The sequence below is a fragment of the Ciconia boyciana genome, chromosome 8 (assembly GCF_034638445.1).
Source record: "Ciconia boyciana chromosome 8, ASM3463844v1, whole genome shotgun sequence".
Classification (NCBI taxonomy): domain Eukaryota; kingdom Metazoa; phylum Chordata; class Aves; order Ciconiiformes; family Ciconiidae; genus Ciconia; species Ciconia boyciana.
The window spans coordinates 16,682,296-16,700,767 of NC_132941.1; the positions used below are offsets into that span (position 1 = coordinate 16,682,296).

At 34.1% G+C, this 18,472-nt stretch overlaps 1 protein-coding gene across 2 annotated transcripts in view; it reads left to right on the top strand.

Annotated features, from left to right (window-relative positions):
- Positions 1-17,773, top strand: part of MINDY2 (MINDY lysine 48 deubiquitinase 2) — a 41,874-nt gene extending 24,101 nt beyond the window's left edge. The window contains exons 7-9 of one of the 2 annotated variants that reach the window (XM_072870178.1): positions 4,943-5,116; positions 6,380-6,553; positions 8,003-17,773. In XM_072870178.1, the coding sequence (XP_072726279.1) occupies positions 4,943-5,116; positions 6,380-6,553; positions 8,003-8,119 (465 nt within the window). In that variant the 3' untranslated portion in view covers positions 8,120-17,773. Of the gene's footprint in view, positions 1-4,942; positions 5,117-6,379; positions 6,554-7,999 lie in introns of both variants that reach the window. The other variant, XM_072870177.1, reaches the window with a different exon arrangement.
- The last annotated feature ends 699 nt before the right edge of the window (positions 17,774-18,472 follow it).

Genomic DNA, 18,472 nt, shown 5'->3' on the forward strand with positions numbered 1-18,472 from the left:
TCCTCTTCTGAAAATTGAATGACATTTGCGTAATACAATGTGTTGTCATTTCTGATTTGAAAAAAGTTTTGAGTATTAGGATCATGTTTGTAGAAAAATTATGTAACATTTTAAAAAATTTCATTATTGCATATAAAAGAAAAGCAAAATATGGCAACTCCGTAATATATTAGACATCTGTCAAAGTATGGTGAGTGTTAGTTAATAATGGCAGTTCAGTTATCAGATTCTTAATCTCTTTCACTATTATTTGTCCATTTGCCCGAGTAGTCATTTATTCTACTTCCTGTCCCTTTAATTGCATATTAATAGTCTTGGCTCATGTGATTATACAGTAATCATTTTCAGCAGTTAAAGATGTGATTTTTCTTTCTGCCTTTGCTTTTCATTACACAGATAATAAATACATCAAATGATAATTCCCTAGATCAAGGAAAAACAGGACTGTAAAGAGGGGATCAGTTTGGTAAGAATATCTTAGTTCAGTTGGAACGTTTTTTCCCACTGACGTGGCTGTAATACAACCTATTTTTTTTACTGAAAAATAACAAGACACTTACCTGTTTGGATTTTTAAGTATGTGTGTCACAGTTATGTTTTCTAGTTTATAAATGTTGAGTTTCTGTTCCAGAACTCGACACAGATTTTTATTCAAATACAAAGTGTATTTCATAGCAATTACTGCACTTTTTCCTTGGGCATTTAAGATGATGTCTGAGTTTGGCATAGTAGAGGCAATGCATATAACTTCTTAAAAACATGTTTAAAAATTTTTCCATTTCTTAGTAAAGTGTACAGTTTTTATTCTGAGGGTTACTCTGTTGAATCAAATGGTGTATACTTTTCAAAAAAATTCTTACTTTTCTCTAACAGTTAAAACATTCAGCTAGATTAGACTAATATCAAAATAACAACATTCATTCACATCAACATAAAACACCTTCATAAAAATCAAGGGGTCTGATCCAGAAGTCCAAGAGAACATTTACATAGACTTTAAAGGATAAGGCTTAAAACGTGTGTCTTCATTGTATGAAGCTATTGGACAGGTGTTTGGTTTTCCTTTTCAGTTTTCTAAACTGCTGGAAACTTGGTAACTGGCATCAGAACAAGTAGTTTAAAAACATTAATTTTAATTACTTAATCTGGTCATGAAATTAACCCAGGAAAGGAGGTCTTGTAATCCATAACATCACCTGCAGCCTACATCTGTTTGCATTTCACAGAGGTTTTTTTGTGCAAACCAGAAGACTAAGAGACTGTTTCGTCAGGAGAACAATCTTGCTTTTATCCTTAGCTTTATTTCAAGCTTTTTATATGTGAAACTATAAAATCTGGGCATTGGTCTACAATATCTAGATATTGATTCTTAGGATAAATAATTATTCATTACTTTATTGTAGGCACAGTTTACCTTAACAGTTATGCACTTGAGACTTTCTTTTATTGTTATTCCCTATTGACAACAGTTACTAGTAGATATTATTGCTGTATATTATGTGCTAGTACTTTTGGGGACAGTGTTAACCCATGAGGCTGTGTATTTATTTAAAAAAAAACCCCCACATTTAAAAATAAACCTAAAAGATAAGTTGGTAATACTTTAGAAATGGCCAGTTAAGATTTTATGAAGGTAGAAACACATTTATTTTGTAAAGTATTATATTGTTCTTGGCAAGGTGTAATTGCATGACCTTAGTGTGCTGATCATCCTGTTTTAGCTTTAACCCTGACTAGATAGCAAATGCAGAATCAGGACCATGATGTATTAAGTAGAAACACATTCTGGTTTTTACCTCTTTTAAAGCCTCCTTCCTAATTGTTAGTTCAGTATAAATAAATGTTTCTACACTTAGTAATTCTTACTCCTTCTGTCACTGTACGCCCTCTTTCCCTTTTCCTCCTTGCGCGGTGCACTGAGCAGAGCTGAAGTGCAGCAACTTTGGTAGCCTACAAATGTGATGTAAAACTACTAGACCCAAAGTCAGAAATCCTGGTGTTATATTGGTTGTATATCACTATCTCTTAGCAGCTCGACTGATCTCATAATCTGGTAAGTGCTGGAGAATGGTGGCTGGTTCCTGACACCAGGCATGTTGTTACTCAGTGCAGCTCAAATTTAGAGACAGTGTGAAGGTTATGTGATAAAAAGATTTTCTCATATCACAAATCCCCTCAGTGGAATTTGGGTGTGCCAGTGAAGTTGGCCTGCAAGCCTTTAGGATTGGGAAGAGAACATGCATGGCATTAAAACAGTGCCTATAAAACCAGTCTGTAGATGTGGCCTCTTGTTGCAAGTAGAAGGACCAAAAACGTCCAAGTTCTAGGAAGGTTGACATTCTGTACAGATGAGTAGCTACATTACACCTAATATGAAAAGAGCTGACTCCTGTTGGTTTGTATATGAAACTGAAAGTTGTCCAATTATTACCAAAAGTTACATGAGTATTAGCGATATTTTGAGGGTCCTTGGGAATCTGTTTATTTGAGAAATTCCATTAAATTATACTAATATGAAGTAGAGATCGGAGCACTTGATAAAAAACAAAAAGGGAAAGATTACTTTGGATCTCTGATCTGTGCTTTCCTGTTCTTTCATTCCAATAAAGTGAAAAGGACTCTGTCCCTTCACAAATACTACGGAGCCTGTGTTGGTTTGCTAGGTTCTGTTAAAGTGAAGCAGCATGTTTTTAAACTATGCAATTGGAATTGGAATGGTAATGTGATATGTAGTGCAGTTTATTGCCTTTCATCAGGGAGCTGTATTAAAATGTTTTATTTACTCTAAGATGACATTTTTAAAATCAGTGTTCAGGTATAGTTCAACTGAGGAAGTCTTAAAAACAGAAAGTAAGAATATGAATTTTATTTAAGATTGAAACAGTTCTCTATTTCAAACAAGTGTTAGCTTTAAAATATTTTTGAATGACAGATACTAGACTGGAATCCCATAAAGGTAATGATATACTTTAATATTTGTGTGTGAAAAGTTCAGCTTACAATAGTTGGGAGATTATGAAAGCATTAACATTTTCATATTTCAGTATTATTATTAATCTACACTGTTTGAGCTGTTTCAAAAGTAATTCAAAATGTATGGCATAATAGAGGAAAACGTGACACCCCCCCCTTTTTTTCTTTTTAGGTTGTGTTTGAATCAATGTACTGGTCAAAATAAAATTTAAAAGGTTCAAATACGCTTACCTTAAAGAACCTGTGATTTATTTTTTTTCCTACTTTTTTTGAAGGACTTCTTATATATAAGATGCTGTGAAATAGGTATTCTGTGCAAATTGGAAATGTTATGAAATTATTTCCTTTTATTTTCTTTGGGTGATTTTTAAGCATCAGAAGTAGGATTCAGTTTTTAGGCAGGTTTCCAAGGGAAAGATGATTCCTTTAGATCATGTTATGTGATCAGACTTGTTGCTGACAATTGTATTTGTCTGTAAGCCCACCTGTGCTGGGGTAACTGCCAATCCAAAGCTTGAACATATAGTGGTATCCTTTGTGAGTTTTTTTTATCTGTTCTGTTTGGCCCTTTGTATAAGCGCATCTTGTGGTATTAGGTAATATTAGAACAATTGCTGCATGTGAATCTTCAAATAATGTTTTTGTTATGTCGTATGACCTACCAGCCACAGAAGGGATGGCTGTAAACTTGGTAGGATTGAAGAGATCTGATTTTAATTTCAGCTTCTCTTATAGGCAGTCTTTTAATGACTTAAGAGAAATCAGTGAGGTAGTTCTGTACTTGTTGAATAGGGGTGATGTTTTCATTTTTTGCCCCTTCAGCCTAGGAAGTCATTAGAACAGTAGCTGCCTCTTGTGTTTTGGTACATATTTAGCACAGTGATCTTTGGGAACCTTTTGTGTACTGCTGTAATATAAATAGCAAATTTTTGTGGATGTCACAATAAACTGCTTTGATTTTTACAGCTAAAACTCTGCAAGTTTTGCATTGAAAAACTTGATCTGGTACATTCAGTAATATTAATGGAAGCTTCAGTCTTAATGTGCTGTATGGTCAGTAATAACACTCTTGCTTTGCAGTATAATTTTTAAAACTTTATAATAAGAGTAGGATAAGATTAAAATCTAATTTAAATTGAAATTTAAACATGGATTTTTGTGCTGCTTTGCTGTCCCTTGAACATGCAGCACTATCTCCTTTTACTTGAGACCTGCTTTTGTAATTTCCCTTTGATTTTGGCTCCTTTCCCATTCCTTCAACCTAAGCTTGCATTTCATCCTTCCTGTATCTTGGCTTCTGGACTTGTTCGTATTGTCTCTTTCACTCCCAGACCAGCCCATTTTATAATTTCAGAGTTTGAAATCGAGAAATTTGGCCTTGTGGAACTGTAAAAAGGCTAAAATCCAACAAAAGCAGTTATTGGTGACAAGTGATAGCAAGAATCTTACATTTAGTTTTTTCAATTGAAATTAACCTAAAATTCTATCAAAACCCACTATAAAACATGAAGTCTAAGATGTGGTCATTTTGAGGTAATGCCTCTTGGATTATTTGGAAAGATCACCTTTGTCTCCAGATCTTGCCTTTGGAATTTAATGTGATTTGTCCTGGGATTTAAAAATTACATTGCCAGTCTTGAGGTATACTTTCTAGGTGTGTTTCCAAGGAGTTATCAAGGTATATATTTGTGTTTTATATTAATTTTTAGTCAATATGAGCTTTCATTAGTAATGAAAAATTACAAGATGGAATACAGAAATTAAGTGTGGCTGCTAATTTAGCAAAGAATACTAGTAGCTGGTGTTTTAATGCTATATACTGATTCATTTAAATTTTAAACTTGCTGAAAAAATCTAAATGAATGTTTTACTGGAATGCAACAGTTGTATTAGATCATTCTGCTAATTATATCAGATTGTAAAAAATAATTTTATTAGTTTTACAGGTTTTCTTTATTCTTTTGCATAGGGTCAACTTTACCTGCTGGTGACAGACCAGGGCTTTCTGACAGAAGAGAAAGTTGTCTGGGAAAGTTTACACAATGTGGATGGTGATGGAAATTTCTGTGATTCTGAATTCCACCTACGGCCTCCATCAGACCCTGAAACTGTCTACAGAGGGCAGCAGGATCAAATAGATCAAGTACTGGATTTCTGCCTTTCTATTGTATTTTTCTGTTTGCTTGTGACTATATATAACAATTACTACTTATTTTTAGTCATATATATGTATAATTACACAGATGTGGATGTATATGTACTCATGCATATATAGGACTATAAAAAAAACCTTTAGATTCTTAGGTTGGGGTTCTCAAAAGTGCTAGTTTAAGTTATTAGCATGACTTCAAGGGAGGAAGAGTAAGACCAACCGTGAATAGTTGGAAAATCTGATTTTAATCTCAGAATCCACTTCTGCAAAGAACTTAGGTGAAATATCACATCTGCCTTGTATATGGAAACAGAAACAGCACTGTGAAACTTCTCCCCCTGTAACAAATTCATTTCAGCTCATTAATATTGTCATAACTGAACTTTGCCTTCTGATGCCCACTTTGCTGAATGTAGGACAAAAGACGAGGCAGATTGTGTGATGGTGGTTGTTTGTTATTCTTAACTATATATAACAGTTTCCAGAAGTCGTGTCTGAGATGGGACTTATTTGTACCAGTTAATGCATAAGCACGTAGCAAGACCAGGCTCCTTGGAAATCTTACATTCTGAACAAGCAAAATAAGTTTATCTTTATAATAATCACCATTAATGTTGTTTAAATACTGGGGAAAAAATGAATAAGCAGATGCTTTTTAATAAATTCAAGCACTGTATCTCTCTTTTGTAGAATAAAGAATCTGGCAGAGATAACAGGGCTAGTACTATCTTGAGTTGCTGTCTGTTTGGATATATCCAAAACTACCTTTTGATTATTTTCTCATCTGTTCAGGAGTTAGTGTTCCTTGTTGATGTACTCTCAACACTGTTAAGTAGAGAGGGGACAGATAGTCTATCAAGCATAAATCAGAGTGTTAATTAGAAAGAGACAGCTTAAAAATCTTTACTTCTACGTAGAACTGGTATGAGCTGACACTGTCTTTCTTTTGCTGCTGTCCAGGTAATGGAATTTAAACCTGAAAGCAATTTTTTTTAATTAGCTTTTTTGTTTTGTATGCTGTGACATAGGCAGTGTGAAAGGAGAAATGTAAAGTAGCTGTTTTCAGCCTTTCTGCAGTTCAGGTTATGAACAGGTTCTGAAACAAATTCCTGTTTTCCATGAGGTAAATGTATTTGAAGATGAGGCTGGGGGAAAAGGGAATGTACTGTGTAGCTGAAATGCTGAAAAATTCACTTGATATGACTTGGCTTTTTTCTATATGAAAGAGCATTAATAAACAAGTTTACTGTTTAGGATTATCTGATGGCATTGTCTCTACAACAAGAGCAGCAAAATCAAGAGATTAACTGGGAACAGATCCCAGAAGGAATCAGTGATCTGGAGCTAGCAAAGAAACTCCAGGAAGAGGAGGACAGGAGAGCTTCTCAGTACTATCAGGAACAAGAACAAGCAGCTGCTCAGGTCCAGGTAAGAAAGCATTATTACAGAATATGATCATGAGTTTTAGAGAGTATTAACATAATAGTTAGACACATCTACATTTGTAAATGTTTCAGACTGATAAGACTGCTGTTTACATTCTGTCCAGCAAGTGATGAGATGAATATAGGAATCTGAAGTAGTATGCTATAACTGTTGGCATATGCATGCAGGCATGGCAGTTGCTGCCACTTAAATACTTTGAAGCAGGCCTAACTGTCTAAATTAGGGTTTCATTCATACTGTTTAAGTTGGAATGATGGGATGAGTTAATACATAAAGTTACAAAGATTGTATTAGCTAGTATTTTACACTACTTGCAAAATAGCATTCAAATAAGACCTTTTTGATAGTAGTTGAAGTTTTGTCTTTATTTTGTTTTGCAGAAGTTTGTTGCTTTACATTTTTAGGTGTTTCAGTCTATGATATCATGTGAATCTATTCAGTCCTGCTTCAAACTAGGAAATTAACAGTTTCTCACAATACACCTTTCTGTCCCATCCTTGTAAGCAGTTGCATTCAAAACACTTGGAAAATGTGATTTGTGCACATGTACATACAAAATTGCCATATAACTGAACCTTGTGTGCAAGAGGCAATATTTAAGTTGGTGTTCTGGATTCAGGGAGTTCTTAACCGCTGAAGACTTAAAACTGCTTTTATTTACAAATATGCAAAATATAATCCGTATGAAGGCTGAATCTTTGATGGCCTGAAGCAATGCAGAACCATTAACTGATGTGCTTGTTAAGCATGAAACAAGAATGCTGACAATTAAAAGTTGCGTTATTTCCACTCCTTATTGCTTTAATAGAATCATCAGTAGCTACTTCTAAGACAAAGATTCACTACTGCTGGCTGCAAGAAGGTAGAAAGAACTGAAGAATGTGCTTAACAGGACTTAACAGTGTGCTCATTTGCAGCTATGAATGGATAACAGCTGGAATAAATGATGAATTAACAAAACTTATATTGCCTTTGTCTACCAACCCCCTTGCCAAGTTCTTAACTATTTTCTAGTCACAAAAAGCTGCTGCTTTGCCATATGTAGCTGTCAAAAGAGACACTTTCACTCTGCAACTTATGAAATGTGGATTATGTTCTTATGAAAGAAACTAGGCAAAAATTCTAGTACAGTAATACAGAAGTGCCAGAAAATGCTTGAAGCCAAATTTTATTATTGAAACAACTGATCTGAATATGCGGACACAATAGAAGGGACACACAGGACTTGAAATGTATTTTCAGCTGACTTTGTTTTTTAGAAATAAATTTTGTGGCAGTTCTGGAGTATTTATATGGAAAGACCCTACCTGAATTCTGCTGTTTGCATAATGGTTAAACTTTTGTTTGTGAACTTAAACATAGAGTAATACTTCAGAATGCATCTACAATAGTGTTTGTTTTGTTCAACTTTTTTTTTTTTCTACATAGCAGGTTCAAGGTGCTGCTTCTCCAGCAAGTGGAAGACAATCTGGGAGTAATGAACGCAAACGTAAAGAGCCTCGAGAGAAAGAGAGAGAAAAAGATAAGAACAGCTGTGTTCTCTTGTAATAGAAAGTGGATTTAGTCTGGAGCCAAGTGCATGTCCTCAAAAGCAAAAACAAGGAGTAAAAAGGAAGACAAACCTGTTACATGCCGCCTGTGCCTGATTACCCCATGGATTTTGTTCACGTTCCAAGAGAGGATGGGTGACTTTGTTACAATCATACAGACATTCTTCAAAGTCATAGTGCGTGCTGCTCAAGATGGAATTCCAAATCACAGTTGGATGTGGCTGTGCTTTGAGTTAGTCATAAGAAATACTGCACCTTGTAGCTGAACACACAAATCATGGCAAGTTTTGTGTCATAGTGACATCTATTACTCATTACATCAGTTAGTAAGCTATGTTATCTTCTACTCTAAACAAAGGAGGTAATTCATTTTGTATAAGACTTTTTCCTGAAGTCTGTACACTAGCACAACAGAATTCTGTGTTACTTACATGCTATGAAACTATATCTTAGGCTGGGTATAGTCTTCGCGATACAAAAGCCCAAATAACAGCTGGGCACTGCCTCTTCAATGTGTCCAGATTTCTTTGCTTCTGGATCTGGTATGTTCGGTTTTTTTGAACCCAGATTTATATTCTGTTACTGCTATCATTGCACCTCCTGGCCAGCTTTCTTGCCCCAAGAATACGTGACTTGATAGGCATCGTACAAAAATTTGTCATAGAAAATGGGGCATTTATTAATAAGCAAGATGAATAGTTTGCTTTTCTTGCAATTACAAACTGGGTATGGCAACTCAGATGTTATCAGGGTTAAACAAGTAATTTTATAGATAACTTTTCTTTTAGTATTTTTTCTCTTGTAGGTAAACTGGACCAGATAAGTTCTTATTTATTGACCTCTCCATATGATAGGTAAATGATGAGAGGAAACTAAGGTCTATAATAATCATTATTCTATGTAAGAATGCAGAGTTAAAATAACTAACTATCTGCCTTTTTTCCGGAAGTACCTTGAACTTTAACATGACGTTAACATGTCCACTTGTATATTTAAGCAAGTGTACTGTAGTTAAAAACACACTTTTTTGTTTGTTTTATAAATCATGTATCCTTAAAAAGCACACTTCTGAAGGGTGAGAGAGAAGCTAGGCTGCTCTCTGAGATTGTTTGGAAAGGTGGTCAGGTGTAATATTTTGTTTTTTAAATCACTAATTTAGAATTTTTGGAAAGCAGATTTTTCTAATTTATGGGAACCAAATAAACATGTTGCGTCTTGTAGTATTTATAGAATACAGAAACAGAATATTTGCTGAATTTTGAGGGAACCACAAATCTTCCTCCACTTCCATCAAGTCAATAACAATTACCTTCTTGCTGACCCTTTTTGATAAAAATTTCTATTTAGCAATTTGTAGATACTTTTGAAAAAGGCTGCTTTTCCTGGACAAGTTATGTATTCATGCTCTAAGCCTGGGGAAGTGCATTAGTTATACAGTAATCTGGAAAGCTAAGGCAGCCAGGTGGAATATGACATTCCTGGTTTCAGGTGTTTGGAGAATGTCTGTAAGAGAGAAGGTGTCTAAACACAAGTCCACTAGTAAAAATCTGCTTTAAAATTATTTCAAGCAGACTTGCTGCAGTGATGGGAACAAGTAGTCACATAAATGTGTTATGAACCTAGAATGAAAATTAGACAGATAAAGGAAGAATGTCTTATTAACCGAAGGGCCAGTTTGTATCACTTTTTTCTTCCACGCCTTTTTCTCTTTTGCTTTTTCCACTTTTGTTACAATTTCCTTTTATAATAATGAGTAATGAATGATAGGAGGTCTCTAATATGCGAACTGTAAATTTAAAAATTTCTCTATTCTCTAGAAAAGTCATGCCCAGAAAAGTAATTTCAATACTTAATGTATGCGGTTCACATAATTTTCTATGTCAAAGCAAAGGTTGATGTCTTTTTTCCTTTGTAGCAGCCTAACTACTTCAAACAAATTAATGTGATGGAGGATCACCAACATAATGACTTACCTACTTTAAGCAGATCAGAAAATATTCCAATAGTGTCAATAACAAAGACTTTAAGCCAGAATGTTGTTTAAAAACATTCTGTTACTAAGATTTTTCCAAATTTGTGTATTTACATTTATTTATTGAGCTTGAAAAATAAATATGTCGAGCTAAGTGTTTGTTATCTTATTATTTTCAGTGACAGTATTGCCACTTTAAATTCTTTTTTGAACAAATTTAGCTGGAGCAGGCATTGTGGCTATTGAGTATATCTTTTTGCTTAAGATACTTGCTCGTATTAGAAGAATTCATGTAACATTTCCAGTTTCAGACAGATGTGTTTGAAACCTAATATACTGTAGTTATGGTAATACTGTCCTTTGGTCACAAAGGAAGAAGTTAAATGTTAATGTTCATCATGAAGTCTGAATTCCCAGATAAGTCAGTTTCTCTTTCAATAAAGGAGTAAAGGGTTTCAAGTTATTTGAGATGGCAGGCATGCTATTCAGTTTTCTGTTAATATCCTTTTTTCTTTACAGGTCTTGAAGCTTTGGAAAAAAGATAAAGAATTCCTGAAATCTAGGGCATTGTTCTGCACAAGTCGAGCTTGTTAGTGGCAAAAGTTATAAGCAGATGAGCTTGTTAATATCCAAAATGAAATATATCTGGAAGCTTAATTTATACCCTACTGTCACTAACCATTCCAAAAGCAACTATCACAGTTGGTATCTATGACAGTATCTGATGATCAAAAAAACTGAAGAGAATTGCTTTTATCTGTAATAGTGAGCTTGGAAAACAGTATTACAAAATATTCATGGAGTACCAGAAAGACAATGTCTACTTCTAACTATTTGCCATTTTTTGAAGCTTTTCTGACTACTTCATTTGCCTCTTTTTGGAAGCTCATGTTCTGGTGAAGGGTACAGATTTATACTTTAAATCTGTTTATACAATTTAGCATGCACATGCTCCAAATACCTACATAATATATATGAAAGTGTCCAGAAAAGTAGAGTAGAACTTGTTTCCCACTAGATAAAAGCTAGCACAGAAAATGGAGTCATAGAATTTTTGTTGTTGCATTGTAGTTGTGAAATAGAAAAGCTAAATGCAGGTATTCTTAAAATTAGCAAAAAATTGAGCACTGCCATGGAGATAAATGTTTTTCTAAAAGGCACTTTGTAAATGCTCAAATATACCACTCTTCTTGTGACACTCATATGGAATCTGAGACCCAACAAAGCAGATCCAAAGGAAGATTGTTAACACCAGAGGATGAAATTAGCATTCCTGAGAATTCACTTAAACACAATGCAAAAAATATATTTTGTAGCTAGCCATCTAGTTAATATAATAAAGTATGTGTTCAGATTGTCTTTACGGAGCTGCTCTTGTGGATCACAGGCACACAAGCTAAAAGTGAAGCATATGCTCTTCTGTAGACACATTGGATTGCTAGTCAATCTCTACACTCGTTTGATATTTCACGTTATTGTCAAATGTTTCTTCAAACTTGTATACACAAGTTCTTGAAAAAAATTTTCCAGTATGTAATAAAAGGCAATTTGAGTTCTTGAAATTGAATCTTTTGCTGTATTCAGCAGCAAACACTTGAGTAAAAGGTGAAACTGATGTACTTCTAACAGAACCTTTCTTCTTTCCTGCTACAATAGATCTGTAACCCAAAGCTAGCTCATTGCTTAGATCAGCTTTCTTACCATTAGGATGCTTATTGTAGTCAATTGCTGAAGTTTATACAAAGTACACCCTTAAATACAACATACTGAACTAAGAGCTGTATTTTTTTTGTATAAAAGCAGACTTTTGTAAGGTTGTAGCCTTAAACAGCAGGTGACTCAGGAAATGCAAGTTAATTGATGCAGTATCCTCATTTGAAAGCTTACTAGAGAAAATAAAAAATAACAAGCCTTAGTTTGGTTGCAATATAATGCTCACATTTTTTTCCATCTATGCTATGATAACAAGACCTTGGTAACTAGAAAAATTTGACACTGAAAAATGTTCCTATAGTCCAATGATAGCAAATGTCACATGCAAGAACTTAAACATATGCATTTTACCTTGCGATTCAGTGCAGTTACTTTTTTTTTTTAAGCATAACTAATAATAGACTGTTAGCACCGTTGTTTTGAGTGGGAAAATTTGGTGAGATGAATGACACTCTTGTACAAAATCACTTATACAGAGGTCTATTTGATGTTCATTTCCATAGCGTTTCCATATAGCTCCTTCTTGTTCACAGCTTGTTCTTATAGTAGTTCAGTAGAAAAGCAACGTATTTAAGCTCAATTGTCATCTGCTCTGATGGGGAAGAAGTGCTGTAGGGAAATGCTGAGGAGGAAAGACAGGCTGGAACATAAAAGTCCCTACACCACCTATGGAGATTGTTTAGGAATTTGTCCTTAATTTTGCTCTTAGTTTAGACATAAATAGCTGTAGCACAGCATGCAGTGGCCAGATCTTCTTACCCAGGTAATGACCAGCATGCTTATTTCATAGTGTGTTGGCAGTGTCTGTCCCTGTAGGCACTGCTCTTCACTCTCATAATGCTTCTAGGTCAAGGCTACCTGTTCTGACCCTCTAATAACTCAAAATATTTTTATTAAATGTCAGTTGTCTACTGCTCAATTTTGTCAGCTCTATCACTATGAGCTGTCTTTACCTGGGGAGTTAGCTCTGGAGAACTTGCTGAAACCTGAAAGTTCTTTACTGCCTTTACAGTTCCTTTTCTGGTTTGTAGGATTACTTGCACTCATGGAGAAGCTTCATGTGTTGAAATGAGCAATTCCCTGTTTTTTCAAGTTAAGAACTTTAACTAAGTTAATTATCTTCAGAAGTCAAGATCCCATGCTTACCTCTTTCTACCAGCACAGAAAAATTTTCAACAAAATCTTGTTAGGTTTGGGAAATCCATAGGGAGCAATTCAGTTAAGTTTCAGTACTCAAATTAACTGAAAAGTTTGCTAGCTTAGTATAAACAGTGCGCTTACAAAATAATTTATTGTAACAATAAGATGAAAATAAAGGCATCTGTTTCTCTAAATGTAACCTGTTGATGAAACATAAAATCAGGCACTGCAAGTGCTTTCATCACTAGTTGAGTCACATGTTTAAGGAAGTGGGTGGTGGTGGTGGTGTGGCTAATGGTCTTGCTGGGGCCAAACCTGAGTGAAATATGATTATCTGATATAGTCAAACACTAAGCTAAATGTATATAGATCTTGGGGGTGGGCAGGGACACAAACCCCCGTAAGTTTTATATTTTTTTAATTAATCTCTGGAACTATCCTTTAGTGCTGACCCAATTTCAGTTTAGGTCCCATCCAGCTTAAGTGATACCTATGGTGAAGCTCATAACTATGGGAAGTGATCTACCAGTGTCTCATGAGATGATGCCTTTAGCTCATACAAACTTAGATTCTCCTTCACAGAGCTGGATGAAGTAATGTGATACTTGGTCTGTCTCAACTTGAAGTTCATGTTCTCTCGTTGAAGCCATAAGTAAAACTTGCACAGACTTTTTGAGTTAAGACTTCAGCTGTAATTTTTGAAAGTTGAGATTATGCTAAGGACTCTTGAAAATTGCACCTGACATAGTTTAGCATTTTTAGATTTCTTCTAAATGTGTTTCAGAAAAAGCTGGGATAATTGGTATTTTTGCCTGAAACCATCTGTTGACTTTTGTTCTGGTTCACTGACACATGCCAAGGAAAGGGTCAAAACTGCAATTAGAAGAAACACCTGTGTGTCAGTAAGCTTAAATCAGCTGAGTAATGGGTACATCCTTGGGTTTGGTCATGTGTTGTTTTGGGGAACTCCAAAATAACAATATGAAAATAGACAATTTTTTCCCCTTTATATCAACTGGCCATATCTAGTCATTAATGTTTGCATTGAATATTTTTTCTTAAGGCTTGCTTATGTGGTCCAGTCTGTGAAGCTGATGAGTCAATGTTTATGCTTGTAATCTAAACACTGCTGAGGGTTCAGATACTAACAATTCTGCCTTCGGACACAGAAATAACACTGACAAACACAGTATTTACACTTATCAACTCTGATGCTTTTAAATGCAAGAGCTGTAGAACAGTTAAAGGCAAACTCTAAGTAAAGCTTTTACCATTGCCAAAACATTTTTTTTTACAATGGTAAATTGTAAAATTTAATGGAAATTATAAAATCAGATAGAAGAAAACTAGTGCTGTTACATGTTGCATCTCAATGAATACAGAATAGGCAGGAGTTTTACAAGATTAGCTGTGTTAGCCAGCTACTGTTGAAAGGCATTTTGATTTGGTGCCCCAGTTCCTTTACTGTAAATTCATGCAGCTCATGAAGACACAATGCAGTTTAACGAGACATAACCATGCCATCTTTATCTAGCTACTACTAACAGTTTTAACACTGAGGACATGACGCTGTGGACTTCCCCATGTATTGTATGAATTCCAAGCACATCTTGTCATTAAGGCCATATTAAAATTTATTATATGTGCCAGCTATAATAAAGCTAGCGTGATTATTTCTGCCAATGCTATAAATGCACTTAATTTCTGTGAAAGAAATGCAGAAAATGAGATGACTGCTTTCCTAATAGACTTTGAAACTACCTTGAAATGTTCTTTGTAATACTGTCTTTTTCAGTCTTGGGGAAATTAAAGAATGCAGAAAAGTTTCTGAAGAACTATACTGATTTGACACAATGTTTTTCTTGTCTTGTAGTACATCTATATGGAACATAATATTATTAAAAAAAAAACAAAACCCAACACCTTAACATTTGATTGTGTAATAGAATGTTGTATTTAGCTATATATGCTGCAGTCACCTTTTAGAACTAACAAACTGCTTCATCAGTAGCAAACCTATGCTGTAGAAATTTCACTGGAAGGATTTAATAAATATTAGGAAAATAATTATTTCTAAACAAAATAATGCAACATTTTGGCTTTTTACTGTGTCCTCTTGTGAATTGCAATAGCTAGCAGTTCAGGGCTACCTAATAGTCACAGTAATTAGTGGTGGCTGAATGTGTCTTAGGATCCTTTTAAACTTCCAGAGCACTATTGCAATACTTAACACTTGTCTTAAATCTTTTTGTTTTTAGTAAATGTCTATCCAGTCCAACTTCATATTACCAGATACAGCTATGAGGAGGAACATTACATTTCAGTGTAGACTTACGCAAGCCAGTTTCATAATTTATTAAAATTTTTCATAGTTAATTGCCAACATATATTGGCTCTGCAAGCAGAGAGCTGGGAGAAACAACTGAAATCAAAGCCTGTACTTCCAACTTTAGCTGGAACTTCCAAAGGGTGTAGAGGAAGCTGATGACCAGCACTATTCTTTTGCAAAATCTCAGACCAAATAAGAAAGTTTAATCTATGCTGTTTCTACCTTTTTTTTAAAGAGGAAATTAGTGTTAGATTATCTTGTGTATTTTTAGAGAAAAAACAAGCTCAGTTTTGAATTTAACTGTGTCTTCAGCTTTGCTAGCTTTTTAGCATGTTACTTGTTCAGCATTTTATGCCTATTTCCAATGGAACCGTATTTTCTCTTCAGTATTTTGGTGTCAGGGCATCAACTGGTCTCTTAATTTTAAGGCTTTTGTTATTGCACATTAACCAGAGCCAAAAAGAGCTGTTTTATACTAATTACTGGTTTTGTTTACAATTGAGTTTTAGTGAAATCCTTCAGACTGAAAATTTGAAAACAGGTTCTATGTGAGGTGAGTAAATAACAGCATGGTTTTTTGGCCATTTGCGGCCCTGGTAGACTTTATAATTGAGTTGTATTTACTGTAGGAAAAAATTACTGCTGTAAAAATAAAATCCTTCTTTTGCTTGAAAGAGTATAGTAGCTGGTTGTCTTCAAGCCCACTGCAGATAGATACAGTGAACCAATGAACCTGCTTGTGAATTTTTAAACTATTTACAATTCAGTATTTGCATTTTTTATCATGAATAGCTGCAATAATTACATGTTTGTATTTCATATACTCAGTTTACAGCAGTATGCTTGCATTTCTGGATTTCTTACATGCTTTCTCTTTCAGGCTGGCAAGCAAAAATAACTTCCAAGAACCCATTTTAAAAAGTGACCATAGGTTCAATGATTTCAAGAGACAAATCTGTTGTAGCAAGTGTTTCTTCACCTACATTTTGATAATGCTTGAAATCACTAGTGCTGTTACATTACGTTAAAGGGTGGGACTGGTCACACAATTACAGAACAGACATTCATTAAATAAGCAGGACTCTGGTTTTGATACAGTTTGTACATGCAAAAAGAAAGCAATTAATGCTTCCCCCCATGTTGCTGTCAGATTGTGTTGGACAAATTGTGTCACTTGTGAATGTTTTTTTCCCCTATATTTTTGCAGTGTATAATCACTGTTTACAGGTCAAGCCTCAAAAAATTTGGTAGTGGTACTTTAAAACTATAGGAAGTATCAAGTATCTTGTCCTGTCCCACAGAAATAAATTCTAAATCTGTTGCTACTTGCTCAGTACTAGTTCTGACATAGAAAGTCACCGAATGTTAATACCTTACAGCTACTTTCTTTATAAGGGAGTGAAAAATACTGTCATCAGTTCCCCTACAATAACCTGACAGAGCTTTAATGTTAAATGACAGAGTTTTGGTTTATCTTTCATATTACAGCTTTCAGTGAAAGAAGTTCTTATCAAAGTTTTCATAGATAATTTTTGATTATCTTTTTATCTGGTGAATACATGCGTAGCTATTATTTGTACAACTTTCAATAATCACCTTTTACATATACATGTAAGCTTATTAAAGAAACTGCAGAGGAAACTGATGAAACATACAAACATGAATCCTACAGAAATTGCCCCTAATTCTCCACTATTAAGTCAAATATTTGCTACTGCATTAACTGTCTTGACTGGGTCTTTTTACAATGAAATTATTTAAAAAAAACCACACCAAAAAACCAACAAACTCTATATATTTTAGGAAAGTTCCAAAAGACTTCCAGATTAGTAATGTCTTCAAGATGCCATGCTTAGACCCACCAGAATTGTGCAATGCTGTGTTAAATCAGCAGTTTAGTTGTGAGCCTGTTGGTCAACTAATGTTTACCTTGATCTCTAAATCTAGTTTTAAAAGGAAATGCAAAATTAAAAGCTAATGCAAGCTACTGTAGATTTACCAGAGAGGGCAGAAGTTAAATTTTTAAAAAGTGTATTTTAAAAGTGCATGATGTGATTAAATCTAGTCATGCAGTATCGTTTGTTCCAATGTATGTGATTGAAATCCTTTTCATCGTCGTTATACCATTATCCAACATTGTAATGGCATCTACAAGTTCAACTACTGAATGTTTTGCATTTTAAAAGCCTTAATTGTTTATATTGTATTAATGTGTTTTTTAAAGACTATAAGGAAACAACATTTTCCTTGTAAATTGTTAAAATAATTTGAACACTTAAACAATTTTCAGAAAAGTCCAGTTCTGTATCTTAATACTCATTTTTTGTTTGTGTACCACAAAAGAAACACTGTTAAATTCTGTTATCTTTTAAAAAGTGTCACTAGTTATCAGCCTCTCTATAGTTTAAGGTCTTTACCCTACTGAGATTTATTTTGGTTAAGTCTTCTGAAATTCACTGTATGTAAATAAATTTAAATGAGCAAACTTAAATAAACATTTCATTTAGGTATTTAAGTTCTTTCCTAATGATAAAGGTTGGAAGAAATCCTAAAAAAAATAAATCTTGCTCTGGAAAAGGATATAAAATATTTTCTAAATTCAAAGTTTTTGGCAACTTGTTTTCAATCAGATTTTTTTCCCCCATCATTCTAGTTAGTTTCAATATTTTAATTTAAGTAAAGTATTTACATATGCACAATCACCTTTTCATTTAATTAAGCAAAAAAATGTCAGGAAATACTATTTATACCTTTAACAGTTGGAATGCACATCTAGACCTGTTTACTATAGGCAAGATATCAAGTCACATCTCAAGTTTTATTTTTGTACCTCTCTATAGCTTTGTCTTTTAAGGTTATAAATTTCTGTATTTCCAGTTTGATCCATTAGGCACAAGTTCATCTTATAGCAAATATTTTGTATGTGTTGTCACACCTAATGAAGCACAGACTGCAGTCAAACGGGTGTGTACTTTTTAAAATACACTGTATTAACTTGTACTTTCTATTGGAAACTCCTGCAAAAAAACCTCATTGAACATTTTAGTAAATTGAACATTTTAGAAGAAAAGTCTAAGAACTGAACAACAGAGATAATTTATTAAATGCATCAAGATAAGTTACTTACTGGATAAATGTGTCCTGACACATTTGCTTATACAGCATATTTCTTTTGTTTAAACCTAAGTATTTGTCAG